Here is a 14788-nt window from a genome sequence, read left to right as displayed (position 1 = left end):
CAACAGCAAATTACTTAATTAAAACCTGATTAGCTGCTTTTTCTTCTGATTTCCTTTCTCCATTGAGCACTATCTATACTCCCCCTAGATAATGTCATTCTTCTATAGGTAAACTGTTTCTAAATATATAATAATTTCTTCTACTGCACTGTTAGAGTAGAAAATAATCTAAGAAGTGATTCAAAAAGAATGGTATGTTATCAAAAATTTAGAATACTAGCATTTAAAATAATAAACACAAGATACTAGTAATTAAGATAATATAAACTTAAAAATATTACAAATTTTAAAAGACACTTAAAATATTACTCCTCTCTGACTCTCCAACAAATGCCTTCTTCCCCTTTGTCTACTCTGTTACCTGGACTGCACTACAAAAATAGAAAGCTGACATCCACTCAAATTGATGTTCCCATCTGAATGACTCATTTCACAAAAGCCTAGGGTGCAATGAAGTTTCACATAACTACAGGTAAGCTGATATCTCACTGTCACATGAACATGACACATAAGGTTATGATGAAAAACAAAACAAAAAATGTATTCATGAAAGCTAAGGGTGGTGGGGAAAAGCTCCTTACTTTTATTATGCTTGACATTAAAAGAATTTTTTTTCTTCTGTTAAAGAAATGGATTTGTGTGAACTGGCCAATACACTGTCTGTGAAACTAATCATACCATATTTGTCAATGAAGATGAGAATATCAAACTGACTCGATCATACCAAGAGTAAATACAACACAAATGAAAAATCAGTGCCACTCTTGACAAAAAGGCATACATCCCAAACTGTTTTGAAGTATTACACAGCTTAATTTCTGACTGCCTATGCTAACGAGTATCTTTGTTAAATAACAAAAAAGCCAGACTTTATCCTTTAGACCTTTCTAACTAGTATAAAACTCAACCAATTGCTTTGTTTCCTTTTCTGCCATCTCTAGTGCATAAGGAAGTGAAATCATCAAAAGGCAAACAAAATCAGTTTCAAGGTTAACACACAAGCTACTTCAGCTAAAATTCTAACATACTCCAATAATCCATCCAATAATCCTATTTAAGAAGGTATTCTCATTTAAGAGGAAAAGTTTCATGAAACTAAGTGACTTGCCCAAGTTGCAATTTGAAATTCTGTGCTCTACTAAAAGTGGAGGTTTCTGCTTTTCAAAACAATCTCTGAGGTACAGCAAAGATAGTGTCTGAAACACAGAACTCGGGTGCACAATGAACAGCTCACAGGGCAGGCAGCCCACTATACATTTCTTAATGAAACGCATTCCATTTTCAGAAAGTTTTGAACTAAGTTAAAAATTAAGAACCACTGACCAAGTCAAATGTCCTCATTGTATAGATAAAGGAACTACAGAAGAAATGCCTCACAAGTGCCTCTCAACTATCAGGTACAATACTGTGTACTAGTTTGTTAGGACTGTGACAAAATGCAGACTGGGTGGCTTAAACAGCAGTTTATTTTCTCACAATTCTAGAAGCTTCAAGTCTGAGATCAAGGTGTCCACAAGGTTGATTTCTTCTAAGGCCTCTCTCTTTCACTGGTAGATGGCCTTCTTCTGCCAATGTCTTCAAAGGTCTTCCTTCTGTTTATGGCTGTGTCCTAATTTCCTGTTCTTAAAAGGACACCAGTTATATTGAATTACAGCCCATCCATATCTTAATTATCTCATTAAAGGTACTATCTCCAAATATAATTACTTGCTGAGGTACTGAGGGTTAGGACCTCAACATATGAATTTTGAGGGGTCATAATTCAGTCCATTTAACACTCCACTCTCTTGCCTCCCATCAACTAATGTCCTTCTCATATGCAAAACACATTCATCCCATTCCAAGAGCCCACAGAGTGTTAGCCCCTTCTAGCATCAACTCTAGAAGGAGATGGCAACCCACTCCAGTATTCTTGCCTAGAGAATCCAAGGGATGGAGGAGCCTGCTGGACTGACATCTATGGAGTCACACAGAGTTGGACACAACTGAAGTGACTTAGCAGCAGTAGCAGCATCAACTCTTAAATCCAAAAATCTTATCTAAATACCATTTAAACCAGCTATGGGTCAACTTGAGATATGATTTATCCTGAGGCAAAATTTCTCTTCAGCTGTTATTTAACCATGTGACTGCAGACAACTTGTATGCTTTCAAAATGTTTCCATCCCAAAAAGGAAAAATCAGAAAGAGGAGATGATGGATCCCGAGCAAGACTGTAGTAAGGCAAGTTTCATAAGATTTTAATGTTGAATAATATTTAATAATGAACAATAAAAAACAATCTATGGCTCCATGTTCTGGGCCCACTGGGCTGGAGCCCCATCCTATCAGGCTTGGTGCTCTGACCCCATGGTGGCAGTGGCAGCCCTGTTGACCTCTGAATTGCCTTCAGAGTCATGCTACTCTTTTCTTGGAGGAAAACACTTGCTCTCAGCCAGGTGACACAGATGGCTCTACTGACTTGTCTTATAGAATCGAAGTCTGACAGCCTCCCTCATTTCATCCTGTCTCTGTCCCTTTCAGTCCAAGCTGGTAGTGTTTCTGCTGCCATAACCCAATCTCAGGTCCTGCTGAGATGGCTTTATGAATCTCTAAGTCACATGTCCATACTCCCTTTATCAAATGGTTGTCTAGCAACAGCCTTGATGTTGTCTCCAGACACACTTTCGAATTTTTTGCAACATGCATAGGCTGAGAATTCCAAATCTTCAAAGTTTTGGTTCCATTTTGCTTAATAAATCTTTCTCCAATTATCTTTGTCCTCTTGTGTTTTAGCATAAGCAGCAAGGAGAAACTAGGCCACACTTTTAACACTCTGCTTATAAATTTCAGTTAAATATCCAAGTTTATCACTGAACAGTTCAATTTCCCAGAAACCCATAGAACACAATTTAGCCAAGCTTCCTGCCACCTTATAACATGACTGCCTTTCCTTACGTTTCCAGTAACATGTTCCTCACTTTCATCTGGGACCTTATCAGAAGCACCCTTTTCTTATTTCTATTAATATGATCATACAAGCTAAGTGATAGAAACCTTCCTGATAGCCCTCTTTCAGAGCCCTCAGCAGAATAACTTTTAATGTTCATATTTCTAACTATAATCACAGAAGGCAACCTTGGCTTTTTCTAACATGAAGCTCAAAATTATTCCAGCCTCTGCAATAGCCAGTTCTAAAGCCATTTCTACATTCTTAGATATTTCTTAGAGCAGCATCCCACTTCCCAGTACCAAAATCTGTGTCCGTTTTCCAAAGCCACAAACATCAGTCAGGGTTGCTTAAACAACAGCAATTAACCTTCTCACAATTCCGGAGGTTAGAAGTTCAAGATCAAGGTGTCAGCAGGGTAGGTTTCTTCAAAAGCCTCTCTCCTTGGCTTGCAGATGGCTGTCTTCCTCCAGTGTTGTTAAGATCTTCCCTTTTTGTGTGTCTGTATCCTAATCACCTCTTAAGGACACCAATCATATTGGATCAGGGTCCAATCGTATGACTTCATTTTACCTTAATTACCTCTAAAGGGCCTGTATCCTAAAAATAGTCACATTATAAAATACTGGATCAGGACTTCCAACACATGAAATTTTAAGAGGACACAATTAAGCCCATAACAAGCTGAGACTTCTCATATTCACTTATTGCATGAACACTGAATACCACTCTTTCTCACTGTTCTGATGACCATGTAACTGGTACAACCTCCAACACATGGTGCTTAAGAATAAAAAGGAGAGGAAATAATCATATACAAATTAATGGAAAAAAGTACATGAGAGCGTATAATATGTATTTTGGACTTCACCAAGCCTGCCTGCTACATCCAAGAAGGTTTCCTTGAAGAGCTCCCATCTGAAGGGTGAGTATGGAAAGGCTGTGTGCACATAGAACTTTCCAGGAAAAAGGAACAGAATAGTACATTCAAGAAATTGAGAAGTGGCCAGTAGGGCTGGAACACAGAAAGTATGAGGAGTAACAAAACATGAGGTTGGAAAGGAAGGTAGGGGCCACATCAACCACATTATGGTTTTTGGTCTTTATCCTAACAGCAATGGGAAGCACCTGAAAGGTTTTATTCATGATCATATTTTCATTTTACAAAGATCACTCTCGAAAAAAGGGGGCACTAAGGGTTTCTAATTTGCTGGTAATGTTCTACTTCTTGAGTAGGATTCTGGTTACATGGGTATGTTCACTGTGAAAATCTACTGAGCTATATACTTAAACTTTAAGCACTTTTCTATATCTACATTATATTTCAGTCTTCTAAGACTGTGGAGAAAAAGGGCTAGAATAGAGAAAGTACAGCTGTGGGGACTCCAGCATCAGGAAGAGATGATAATTCAAACTATTCTTATGGAAAAACCCAAACAAACTTTTTGGCCAACCCAATACAAAGATGGCAGTCAAAAATGAAGAGACTCGAGATAATTAAGTGGCAAAATTCAAATACCCCAGTTGATGAACTGAATATGAAGGAGGAAAGAAGGCATCAAAGAAGACTCTCAAGTATCTGTTTACAAAAATAGATGGATGGTAGATCCATTCTCCACGAATGAAAATCCTGGAGTTCCACAGATGTGACAGATCACAGATTCAATTTTTCAGGCTTTAGAGTAGAAATCTCAACTAGGCAGTTAAGTATATAGGCTGGAGCACAGAGGACAGGTTTAAAAAGAAAACACCATTGGGGAGAAATACTATTAAAAGAAGGGCTTCCCCCATGGCTCAGTGGTAAAGAATCAGCCTGCAATGCAGCAGACCTGGGTTCAATCCCTGGGTCAGAAGATCCCCTGGAAAAGGGCATGACAGCCCACTGCCGTATTCTTGCCTGGAAAATCCCATGGACAGAGAAGCCTGACAGGCAACAGTCCATAGGGTCGCAAAAAGTCTGAAGTGACGGAGCACACGCACACAGGAGGTCCTGCACTACTACAGGCAATGGATCAGGTTCTGCGGACAGTTATGAACAGAACAAACAGGTTATCATAGAACTTATATTCTAATTCAAAAGACCCCCAACAAATTGTATTCAACTACTATCAGGTACTGTGATGAAAACAACAGGACGGTTTAACAGAGTGACAGAGGTGGGGCTACTTTACTTTAGATTGGAATAGTTAGGGCTCTCTGTGGAGGTGACACTGAGGTGAGACTTGAATGCTTAGAATTATGCAAGGCACAGGAACAACAGAAACAATTTAGAGCATTCCAGAAAGAAAAAAAGAGCTTAGTGTTTAAAGCAAGATCAAGCTTTGCATATCTGAAAAACAGAGCAAAAGGCCAGGATAGACACAATGTAGTAAATGAAGAGCAGAGGGTACAAAACACAGTCAGGGAAGAAGCCAAGGGCCAGATCACATAGACTTTAAGCAGGAGGGATGTAATTTATACTTAAAAAAATTTTAAGTTATAGATTTCTCTAGTTCCTCTGTGGCAAAGATAAATGTGGAGAGACTACTAGGTCCTAGTGAGACATGACGAAGTCTCATGGGGAAAGTTAAGAGGAAGAATAGAAGTGTTAAAGAAAATATAAAAAAATAATCTCTAAATGACCCTAAAAGAAAGTCTCAAGGCTGCCCTACTTACCTGTATTCTAGTATTTAAGTTTTTGATCACAAATCTAAAGACTACTAACAAGATTCAAAATTTCAAACAAAAGGCTCTGATACTGTTAGATAAAACCAATTAGATGGATGAGCCTTCCTCTCTGCTTGGACGCTCTTTCATAGCAAGTATCAAACACAACTAATTCACACTTTGTATCTCCATGTTTCCTAAATTATGAACTGCCCTATACAGTTGTTGTATTTAGATGAACGGGTCCTTAGTATCAAGAGGTTGATTATTTTCTGGAGAAGACGTTTAATATTCAACAAATATTTATTGACTCTTTAAAGGACAAAGCTTCAAAGACAAGACAAGGAAGATCATGCTTTCACGCCCTTAAGAAGTGAAAATTAAAGTCACTCAGTCGTGTCCGACTCTTTGCCATCCTATGGACTGCACAGGCCATGGAATTCTCCAGACCAGAAAACTGGAGTGGGTAGCCTTTACCTTCTCCAGGGGATGTTCCCAACCCAGGGATCGAACCCAGGTCTCCCACACTGCAGGCAGATACGTTACCAGCTGAGCCATCAGAGAAAGATAATCTTTCTTAGTATAATGCCTGGGCTCTATTGGTCTTTACACAGCAAAGGGAAGATGTGGAAGGAGAAATTACCACTTTTGACCACTAGCTCTCCAGCTTTAACAATTTCTTTCCTATCATTCCCCAGAACTAAATTTTTTTCCTCACTACTTTCCAATTAATTCAAAATGTCTAACCCAGGTCTCCTATCACATTTCTTATAAATACTTCAATTTACTTATATTCAAAATTAAATGTTTTAACCATATCTTTGTCAGTGTTACATTATATAATATTTCAATAATCTCAATCTCCTAATGCAGTTTCATGAACCAAAAACTATCTTAATCTATTCATGAAACCAATGCTATTTCTTCCCCACTCTAACAAAAACTCTACCTCTGATTTCCAATTTAGAAACAACAACAAAAATAAAATCCAGAAACTACTCTCAAGGAATTTAAAAAAATCAAGTAAGATCCAGCCCTTCTATTTTTTAAGTTAACTAAAACAAAATAAGGCACATTTTCAACAGTAAGAACTCTTCATTTTGTACTCAAAGGCTTTCCTTACAGAATCTAATTAATTCAATATTTTATTTCTATAGAAAACTTAACAGGCTCCTTTACTGTTCTTTTAGAAAATTAATGTAAACATAAAAGAAAAAGGATGCTAATTATTACAAAAGGTAAAAAAACCTAAATTCTTCAGAAATTCAGAAAACTAATGTGATTTCCATGACAGCTACTGCTAGCACACTTAATAAATAAGTGGACATCAAAAGAAAAATCTACTAACATCACTTAAAACAGTGTTGGTCTATTTAGGAAATAACTCCCTCAAAGACTCCTCTAACAGGGAAGCCCCATGCTCTCTCAAAATTAATCAGCAAAACACACAGCTTACACAATTTAACAATCCATTTATTGAATACTACATAGCTCAAGTGCTGGCTAAAATCAGGAGATATTAAAATAAAATATAAAAGCACAACAGCATATATAAAAATGTAATTCAAAAGATGTTGCTGAAATATGATTATCAACCATCAGTGTACACTGCAGAAAATAATTATATACCAAATGGCATCCAAGCTTTCAATTTTGACTTAAAATAAGCATTCTAGTGGTCATGTATGGATGTGAGAGTTGGACTGTGAAGAAAGCTAAGTGCTGAAGAACTGATGCTTTTGAACTGTGGTGTTGGAGAAGACTCTTGAGAGTCCCTTGGACTGCAAGGAGATCCAACCAGTCCATTCTAAAGGAGATCAGTCCTGGGTGTTCTTTGGAAGGACTGATGCTAAAGCTGAAACTCCAGTACTTTGGCCACCTCAGGCGAAGAGTTGACTCATTGGAAAAGACTCTGATGCTGGGAGGGATTGGGGGCAGGAGGAGAAGGGGACGACAGAGGATGAGATGGCTGGATGGCATCACGGACTCGATGGACCTGAGCCTAAGTCAACTCTGGAAGCTGGTGATGGACAGGGAGGCCTGGCGTGCTGCGATTCATGGGATCGCAAAGAGTTGGACACGACTGAGCGACTGAACTGAACTGAATTGAAGCATTCTAAATAAATGGTCACTTTCAGATTTCTTCACTCAGCTTCACTGGTGAGTCAACATACCTCTAACCCTATACACTCAAAAAGGTACCATAAGAATGAACTCAGTTTTCCACTGGAATTTCTTTGCTGCCTAGAAAAAGACCCTAAATTAATAACAAGAATTTAACCAAAGATAACTACGTGGTTTAAAAGATAAAATGAGCTGCAATGAGGAATACGTCTGAACTAGATGTGACTCCTAGTTATCATCACTTCCCAGAGAAACTATGTTCACAGGATAAATTGCTTAATTTCTCTTAAGTTTCTGTTTTCTCTTTATAAAAAATTAGAGAGACTGTATGATATAAAAATTACATCTACAATTACACTTAGAAAAGGGATAGGCACTGACAGGCATTAACTAAATGGTAGCTACTTAAATAAGTATTATTAAATTAAGGCTTGTTTGTATTAAAATCCTATTGCTCGTTGTAGTAGTATTGGAGAATATGAAGAATCACCTATAAAAGTTGAACTCAAAAATAGCTTTCAGCACCATTCACTTAAGGTCAGATAAAAGAATCATGACAACAGTGAATTCCTTAAGAGTGAATTTCCAACTACTTTTATCAACTGGTCTATGAGGAAGAGGCTTGAGTACTGTAAAATAAGTTTTTCTCAAATATATACATCCAAGTACTACATTATGCTTATGGGATTCCTAACCAGTGAATAGGGCTTTCCAGGTGGCTCAGTGGTAACAAAGAATTTGCCTGTCAAGCAGGAGACGCAGGTTTGATCCCTGGGTCTGGAAGAGCCCCTGGAGGAGGAAATGGCAATCCACTCCAGTATTTCTGCCTGGGAAATTCCTAGGACAGAGAAACCTGGAGGGCTAAACAGGTTAGGGGTCGCATGGGGTGGGAAAACAGCAGGATACAACTTAGTGACTAAACAACAACAACAGTAACACCGATTGATTCTTATAAACCTTTCCAACTATTTTCATATCAAAGTTCTACCTAAACCATACAGTCAGGAAACTGCAAACCTGTAGTTTGTACGTTTAACATGATGAAATAAGGTTCATAAGGAACAATGAGTTCAGTGTAACACAGAAGGGAAAAAAGTTACCTCCATTTTTGACAGAAACTTACCATCCCACCATCTTCATTAAAAATGTTATGAAGTTAACATGAGGATAGCTGAGCAGAAAATGGAGTGAAGAAAAAGAAAACATGTATAGGAAAAGACTATGAAAGAAACATGATTTCTAATACCATTAAGAAGAAAAAAGAAAATGAAAAAAATGTTTATTTTTTTAAAAAGAAAAAATAAATAAAAAGAAAGAACTCATGATCCTTTTCCAAATCAAATTTTCTTTCATTCTGATATACTAAAAAGACTGAAGAGTCCAGAACTACAATTGAAGAGACAGTAACAAAGTTGTATAATTACTGTTGTAGGGTAAAAGTTTATCTTTACATGTCCTATCTGAGGATACAGATGAAACTGCAAAACAAAAAATAATCCAAATAAAGTATATTTTAATAGATTGTACTGAACTTGAACACAATTTTAACCATGAATGAACAGATTATTCTTATTTTTTTTCCCTTACCTACCTATAATAAAGTTGAAAGGCAAAAAGCCTAGTAGGCCATCTCAAAAATCTCTCCATCTTCCCATTAAATTACAAACAGTTCAATTGAAAAAAAAAACAAACACGGAAATATTAACAACTGCACAACACCAATGAAGTCTTCAGTCATTCCCAAAGTAGATACAATGCTCTGGTAATGTGACTATATCTAAGATTAGAGGTTAGAGTATGGCTGTGTCCGTGTTAGATAAAAGTTTATTTTTTACACACTTAAGACAGCTTACTAAAGTTAATGGACTTCATGCTGGGAAGTCCATTGTAATGACTGCAATTTTTATACCTGGAATGAGACAGGGTTATCTTTCAGAGAATAAAATCTGTTAGGAGGAAAGGGAAGAAAAGGATTATTTCTAATCTAACTAACCAAAGTAAACAAAATTTATCTTCTATTAAAGATAACAAAAAGTCAAAACGTTCCAAACTGACACAGTTCTAGCTTCAAAAATAACTCATTTTTTCTCTGAGGATCTCTTTTCAGAGATTTTTATGCTACTCTTTCCCCTTGTTTCTGTGTATAAATTGATAGCAAAACTGTATTGAGAATTTCCATAGGTGATATTCAAAATTGTATATTCCATTACAAAAATTAGGCCACTCAGTACAATCTATATAAAGATACTGAATCTAAGTTTTCTAATTTTAGTTGCAAAAATCATAATTATAAACTTTTCAAGATTTGCTCTGAAATTTACAGCCAGGCACAACTGAAAATTGTTTAGACTTAAGACTTAGGCAATTTGAATCAACTGAACTGAATTAATTTAAATGCCGCTCAGCAAAGAAAAAAAAAGGAATAAAAATCAGACATAAGACAATCACTAATTACTCCTTCCAGAATCTACTTCAATGAATTCATTTAATACTACTTCTTGCCATCTTTAGGATATTTTAAGGAAAAAAATCTGGCATACATATAGGGAAACCAATTGCTTTAATAATACCTTAATTTAAAAAATAAAATAAAATATGCAAATCTTATTTAACTGCGAAGAGAAAGAAAACCATCACCAAAGAGGATAACCATTAATCCCTAACATAATCTTTCCTTTCACAAAAATTACAGCTAACAATTTTAATAAGAAAAAAATTTTTATTTATAAATTGTAATGTACAAAATTTAACTCTAAAACCCACTAATGATCTGCTGTTCTGCTGCCATCAAATGTTTATTTTGAATGGTCATTGTAACAAAACTAAGTAATATTGTCTTTTGTTATGATTCTAGACTAAGAGGCATTACTCTATTTATAAAGGGTTGCAGACAAACACAGACATACACTCCAGCCCTACCAACTGAATTCTCAGTTATTAGGATTCAGTTAATCCTCAGTTACTGCATTTATGTTACACTACTACATGATACTTCAATAAACCCTAGGACACCTATCTCATCAAGGTACTAATATATGAACAACCACATTTCTTCAACATTTTTCCAAACAGAACATTACCAATTTTCTCTGAAAATACTTAGAAAACCAGACTCAGAAAGTCAGACATTTCCACCACAACAAAAACTCAATTATGGGCAAAACAAATATTTTATATCCTTTGATATCATAAATTCTTTCAAAACTTACCTATTTATAAAACTGGAAAATTTCATAACCTGTATTATTTAGGTAAGAGATAAGCAAACTTCAAGTAGTTAAATCCACCCTATCACACAATCAACAAAATACAACCTGATTTTCTGTAAACAATCTTACTTTAAAACACGTAATATATTAAAAAGCTAGTATTTTCTTTTAGGAAAGTGAATAATGAAAGATCAATTTAAAAAGCATCAAAAGTTCAACTTAATTACCACATAAATATTTTTATTGGCAGTACTGACATATAGAAAGATATAAATTTACTTTTCAAAAAGAATCTTTCCGAACCAGACTAGAATCTATATTCTGTTTAACTAAATTGTTCACCTTAGTTAAATATGATGAGTAATGCCCATTTTTTTCTTTGTGATGGAGAACAACTCAGAATGGCAGGAAGCAGCAGAGGGAGCTAGTCCATTAGGAATATATCTAAATTTTAAAAAAGAATGTCTGAATAGAAGGAAAAACTTGGATGAAAAAACTTTTAATTGGTGAATTTCATCTTTTATTACATATTCATTTCTCTGTTCTGTTACTGTTCCAAAGTAAAAAATAACATTAGTCAGAATGCTTGGGGGAACTTTTAATTTACTCTTTTTAAAAATAAAAAAATTGGGAAGTGGTTTTAAAATAAAACCACTGATGGTCCAGTGGTTAAACTCCATGTTTCCAATGCAGGGGCTGCACGTTCGATCCCTAGCCAAGGAACTGAGATCCCACATACCAAGTAGTGTGGCCAAAACACAAACCAAAAAAATACAAAAAGCCCCAACAAAAACATCTCCTAGAATGTTACCTCATCACCTCAGTAAACATTTATAACTTTTAAAAATATTTGGTAATGATTAACGATCTCTTTACTACTCAAAAATTATTAGGAGATGACATTCAATCTGTAATAAAATCTGGAAATTTATTTTATACACTTACTATTATGAACAAGTTGCTTCATCATTTGTATCTTCCAAAGGCAATTCTCTAGATCCTTGAAATAAATCTGGCTGCTGTTCAAAACCTAATGGTACTATTACTTCTAAATAAAGTTTTATAAGGACAAAGAGAAAGGAGCACAAAATATATACCTAACAGTTGTTTCACCTGTCCCAAAATTAAATCCTTCTTCTATTTCAAAATGTCAATTTACATAATAAAATGCTGGGAAAAGCAAGCCCAAATACCAGGAAGTACTACTCTGAAACAAAAGAACTATGAAAATAGTGAATAAAGGAAACATGAACACATAATTGTATATACATTTATACATAAAACATGAGTTAGTATATTTCTACTATTATCATAGTTAGGATGAACAAATATATACAAACATACATGTGTTAAAACAAAATAAAATACAGTAATACTCATTTAAATGCAAACAGTACTGGAGACTACAAATAAAAATTATATTAACTCATTAAAGGCAATATAATAAAGACCTTGTTAAAGTACTACATTTAGTTTTGAGCCTTGCAATTAGTATCACTTAATAATTTAATATTAGTTAAAAAGTAATATAAAGATGTGAGAGAACATTTAAAGCTGAAAAAAAATTCTAAAAAGTTTTAAAACAACATCGGAAGATTATGAGATTCACCACTTTGCTCTACACCTATAACTACCACAACACTGTTAATCAACTATACTTCATACAAAATAAAATTAAAGAAAAAAATATACTGTAGGATTTAGGATAGGTTGGTTTAGGAGAAAGAAGACTTAAAGGACATGAACTATTACCATGTAAAACACATAAAAAATTTTCAACAGTTGTAATTAGCTTGTTTTTTTTTTCTCCTAAAAATGGATAAATCAGAGCAAAATTAGGATGAATTGCCCAAGAGCTCTGAAATGAATTCCATCTCAATTTTAAAATTTTAAGTGATGGAACACAATCTTACAAAAATGATAAAGTGAGATACACAGTTGTCCTTAAAGAAAAGCTAAAACCTGGAGAAGTAAAACAATCCAGAGGACAAATCTTCCTATAATTAATGCTAAGGAGCTGTCTAAAATATTTTTCACAATAGAATTATCCTGTGTTAATTTAAATAGAGAAAAGTGATATACTATCAGAATAACGTGAAGAGCTTTTATAAACTATATAGTCATTGCCCTGTTTTTCATTCCAGAATTGGGGAGTATGGAGAGACAGGGAATGGCTTAAGAAGAAGGGTGATGAAAACATAAATTACAGAGGAAAAAACCCCTGGTGACTGATATACCTACTGTATTGGCATTTGACAAAGAATTTTGTTTTAGTAAGTGATATGCTAATTACTGCTTAGAAATACTTTATAAAGATGAATTTGCAGAAAAGCATAATTTTACCAGTATTATAAATAGAAGAATCAACTAAAGTTCCTGTAACAAGTTAATATTAAATATTTAAGATAGTCAAAGAAAAATACTTAAGTTTTATGAAAAGTTGAATTTAGGTATGAACTATAAAACTGTCTGACATCTACAAAAGATAAAATCAGTTTAAAATTCAATTATAGAAAAACATTCTGGTTCCTACCCACTCTACTCAGGGGTCTTCATAATAACCAAAAGTATTACAACAAAAGATTATAAAAACATTTAAAATACAATTTTATATAATTTTTATTTACACTTAAAAATTTAAACAACTTGCTGGGAACATCTTTTGTGAGGCAACGTGGTCTTTTGTTAAAATCTGAAACTACTTAAGTTTCAAGACAGGCTCACTAATTTTTTTTAAGGGCAAGCAACAAATGAGTTAGCTGAAATAGCCAACTTAATGATTATTTGTAACACAGACTTCATTATGTGAGCCTAGAGAGCCTCCCCACCTCTGTCTCTCCTGTGAAGGAGGAGGTCTTTGTGTGCTTTTGTGTGGCGGTTCCACTGAATTCATTACAATAGAGATGGACATTTGATATTCATAACGATCCAACATCTGAGCAATCTTCTTTCGAGACACACCATGTTTATTCCTCCTAACAAAAAAGAAAAGGATTTTAATTCTATTTTTTAAGAATGTATAGGATTAACCTATTTTAGAGTAACAGAGCAAAATAGAGTCTAAATCACATTTTGCAAATAAATACTAGAAGATATACCTCTAAAAAAAGGGCTCTCTTAGTTTTAAACAATATAGTAAAAAGGCTTAAAATACCATAAATCACAGCAAAATGTTAACTGATTATACTTTCTTCACATAGAACTAACTACTGGTTCACTGAACCACTGAGTTAATGACCCCCAACTTTTAAACAACAAAATAAAAAGATTATGCAACACCGTTTTGAGAATTACAGAAGAATTGAGTGGGTTTCTAGGACTTACAAAAATCAATATAAAATATGTATAACTTGTAAAAGTTATTTTTAACACATCTGCATTTAAAAAATTTATTATCAACACCAAACTATTATTAGCAATACAATTTTTACGTATCTCACAAACATAGTATTGAATGAAAGAAACTAGAGACAATGACTATATATTGTGTAATTCTATTTATTAATATATAAACTTTGAAAGAAACTAAACTATGGTGCTAAAGTGAAGGATTTTTTTTAAAAGCAAAAAAAAGGCTTTAAGGAACAGCAAGCAAGTAATTGTAGGGAACTGTTACCAGGAAAAGGAATTCAAAAAACTTCTAAAGTGTTAGTAAACCTCTCATGACACGAGTAACAGTTAAATGAATATCTGACTTATGAGAAACTTGTTAAACTACATATTTTCAATGTACTTTTCTGTGAGTTTAATTTTGACAGCAAAAAGTAGTTTACAAATTATTCTTGTCTCTCAAAAAATTTTTTTAAGAATTTAACCCTTGTAGTTTTCTGTAACTTGAGTTGGACATGGCAAAACATACAGAATATATTTTACATTTAGG

The 14788-nt window shown here is 34.4% G+C and overlaps 1 protein-coding gene across 3 annotated transcripts in view; it reads right to left on the bottom strand.

Moving 5' to 3' along the window:
* The window catches only part of N4BP2L2 (NEDD4 binding protein 2 like 2), a 68410-nt gene that overhangs the window by 37987 nt on the left and 15635 nt on the right, over window positions 1-14788 (bottom strand). For 2 of the 3 annotated variants that reach the window (XR_011259399.1, XM_069601600.1), the window contains one exon: window positions 13737-13883. Coding sequence is in view for 2 of the 3 variants with exons in the window: in XM_069601600.1 (XP_069457701.1) it covers window positions 13737-13883 (147 nt within the window). In the remaining variant the exon portion in view is untranslated. Of the gene's footprint in view, window positions 1-13511; window positions 13884-14788 lie in introns of those variants that run through there. The other variant, XM_069601601.1, reaches the window with a different exon arrangement.

This window comes from Ovis canadensis, chromosome 10 (assembly GCF_042477335.2).
Source record: "Ovis canadensis isolate MfBH-ARS-UI-01 breed Bighorn chromosome 10, ARS-UI_OviCan_v2, whole genome shotgun sequence".
Lineage (NCBI taxonomy): Eukaryota > Metazoa > Chordata > Mammalia > Artiodactyla > Bovidae > Ovis > Ovis canadensis.
Note: the sequence above shows the minus strand (reverse complement) of the source record. Positions and strands in the feature narration are given on the sequence as shown.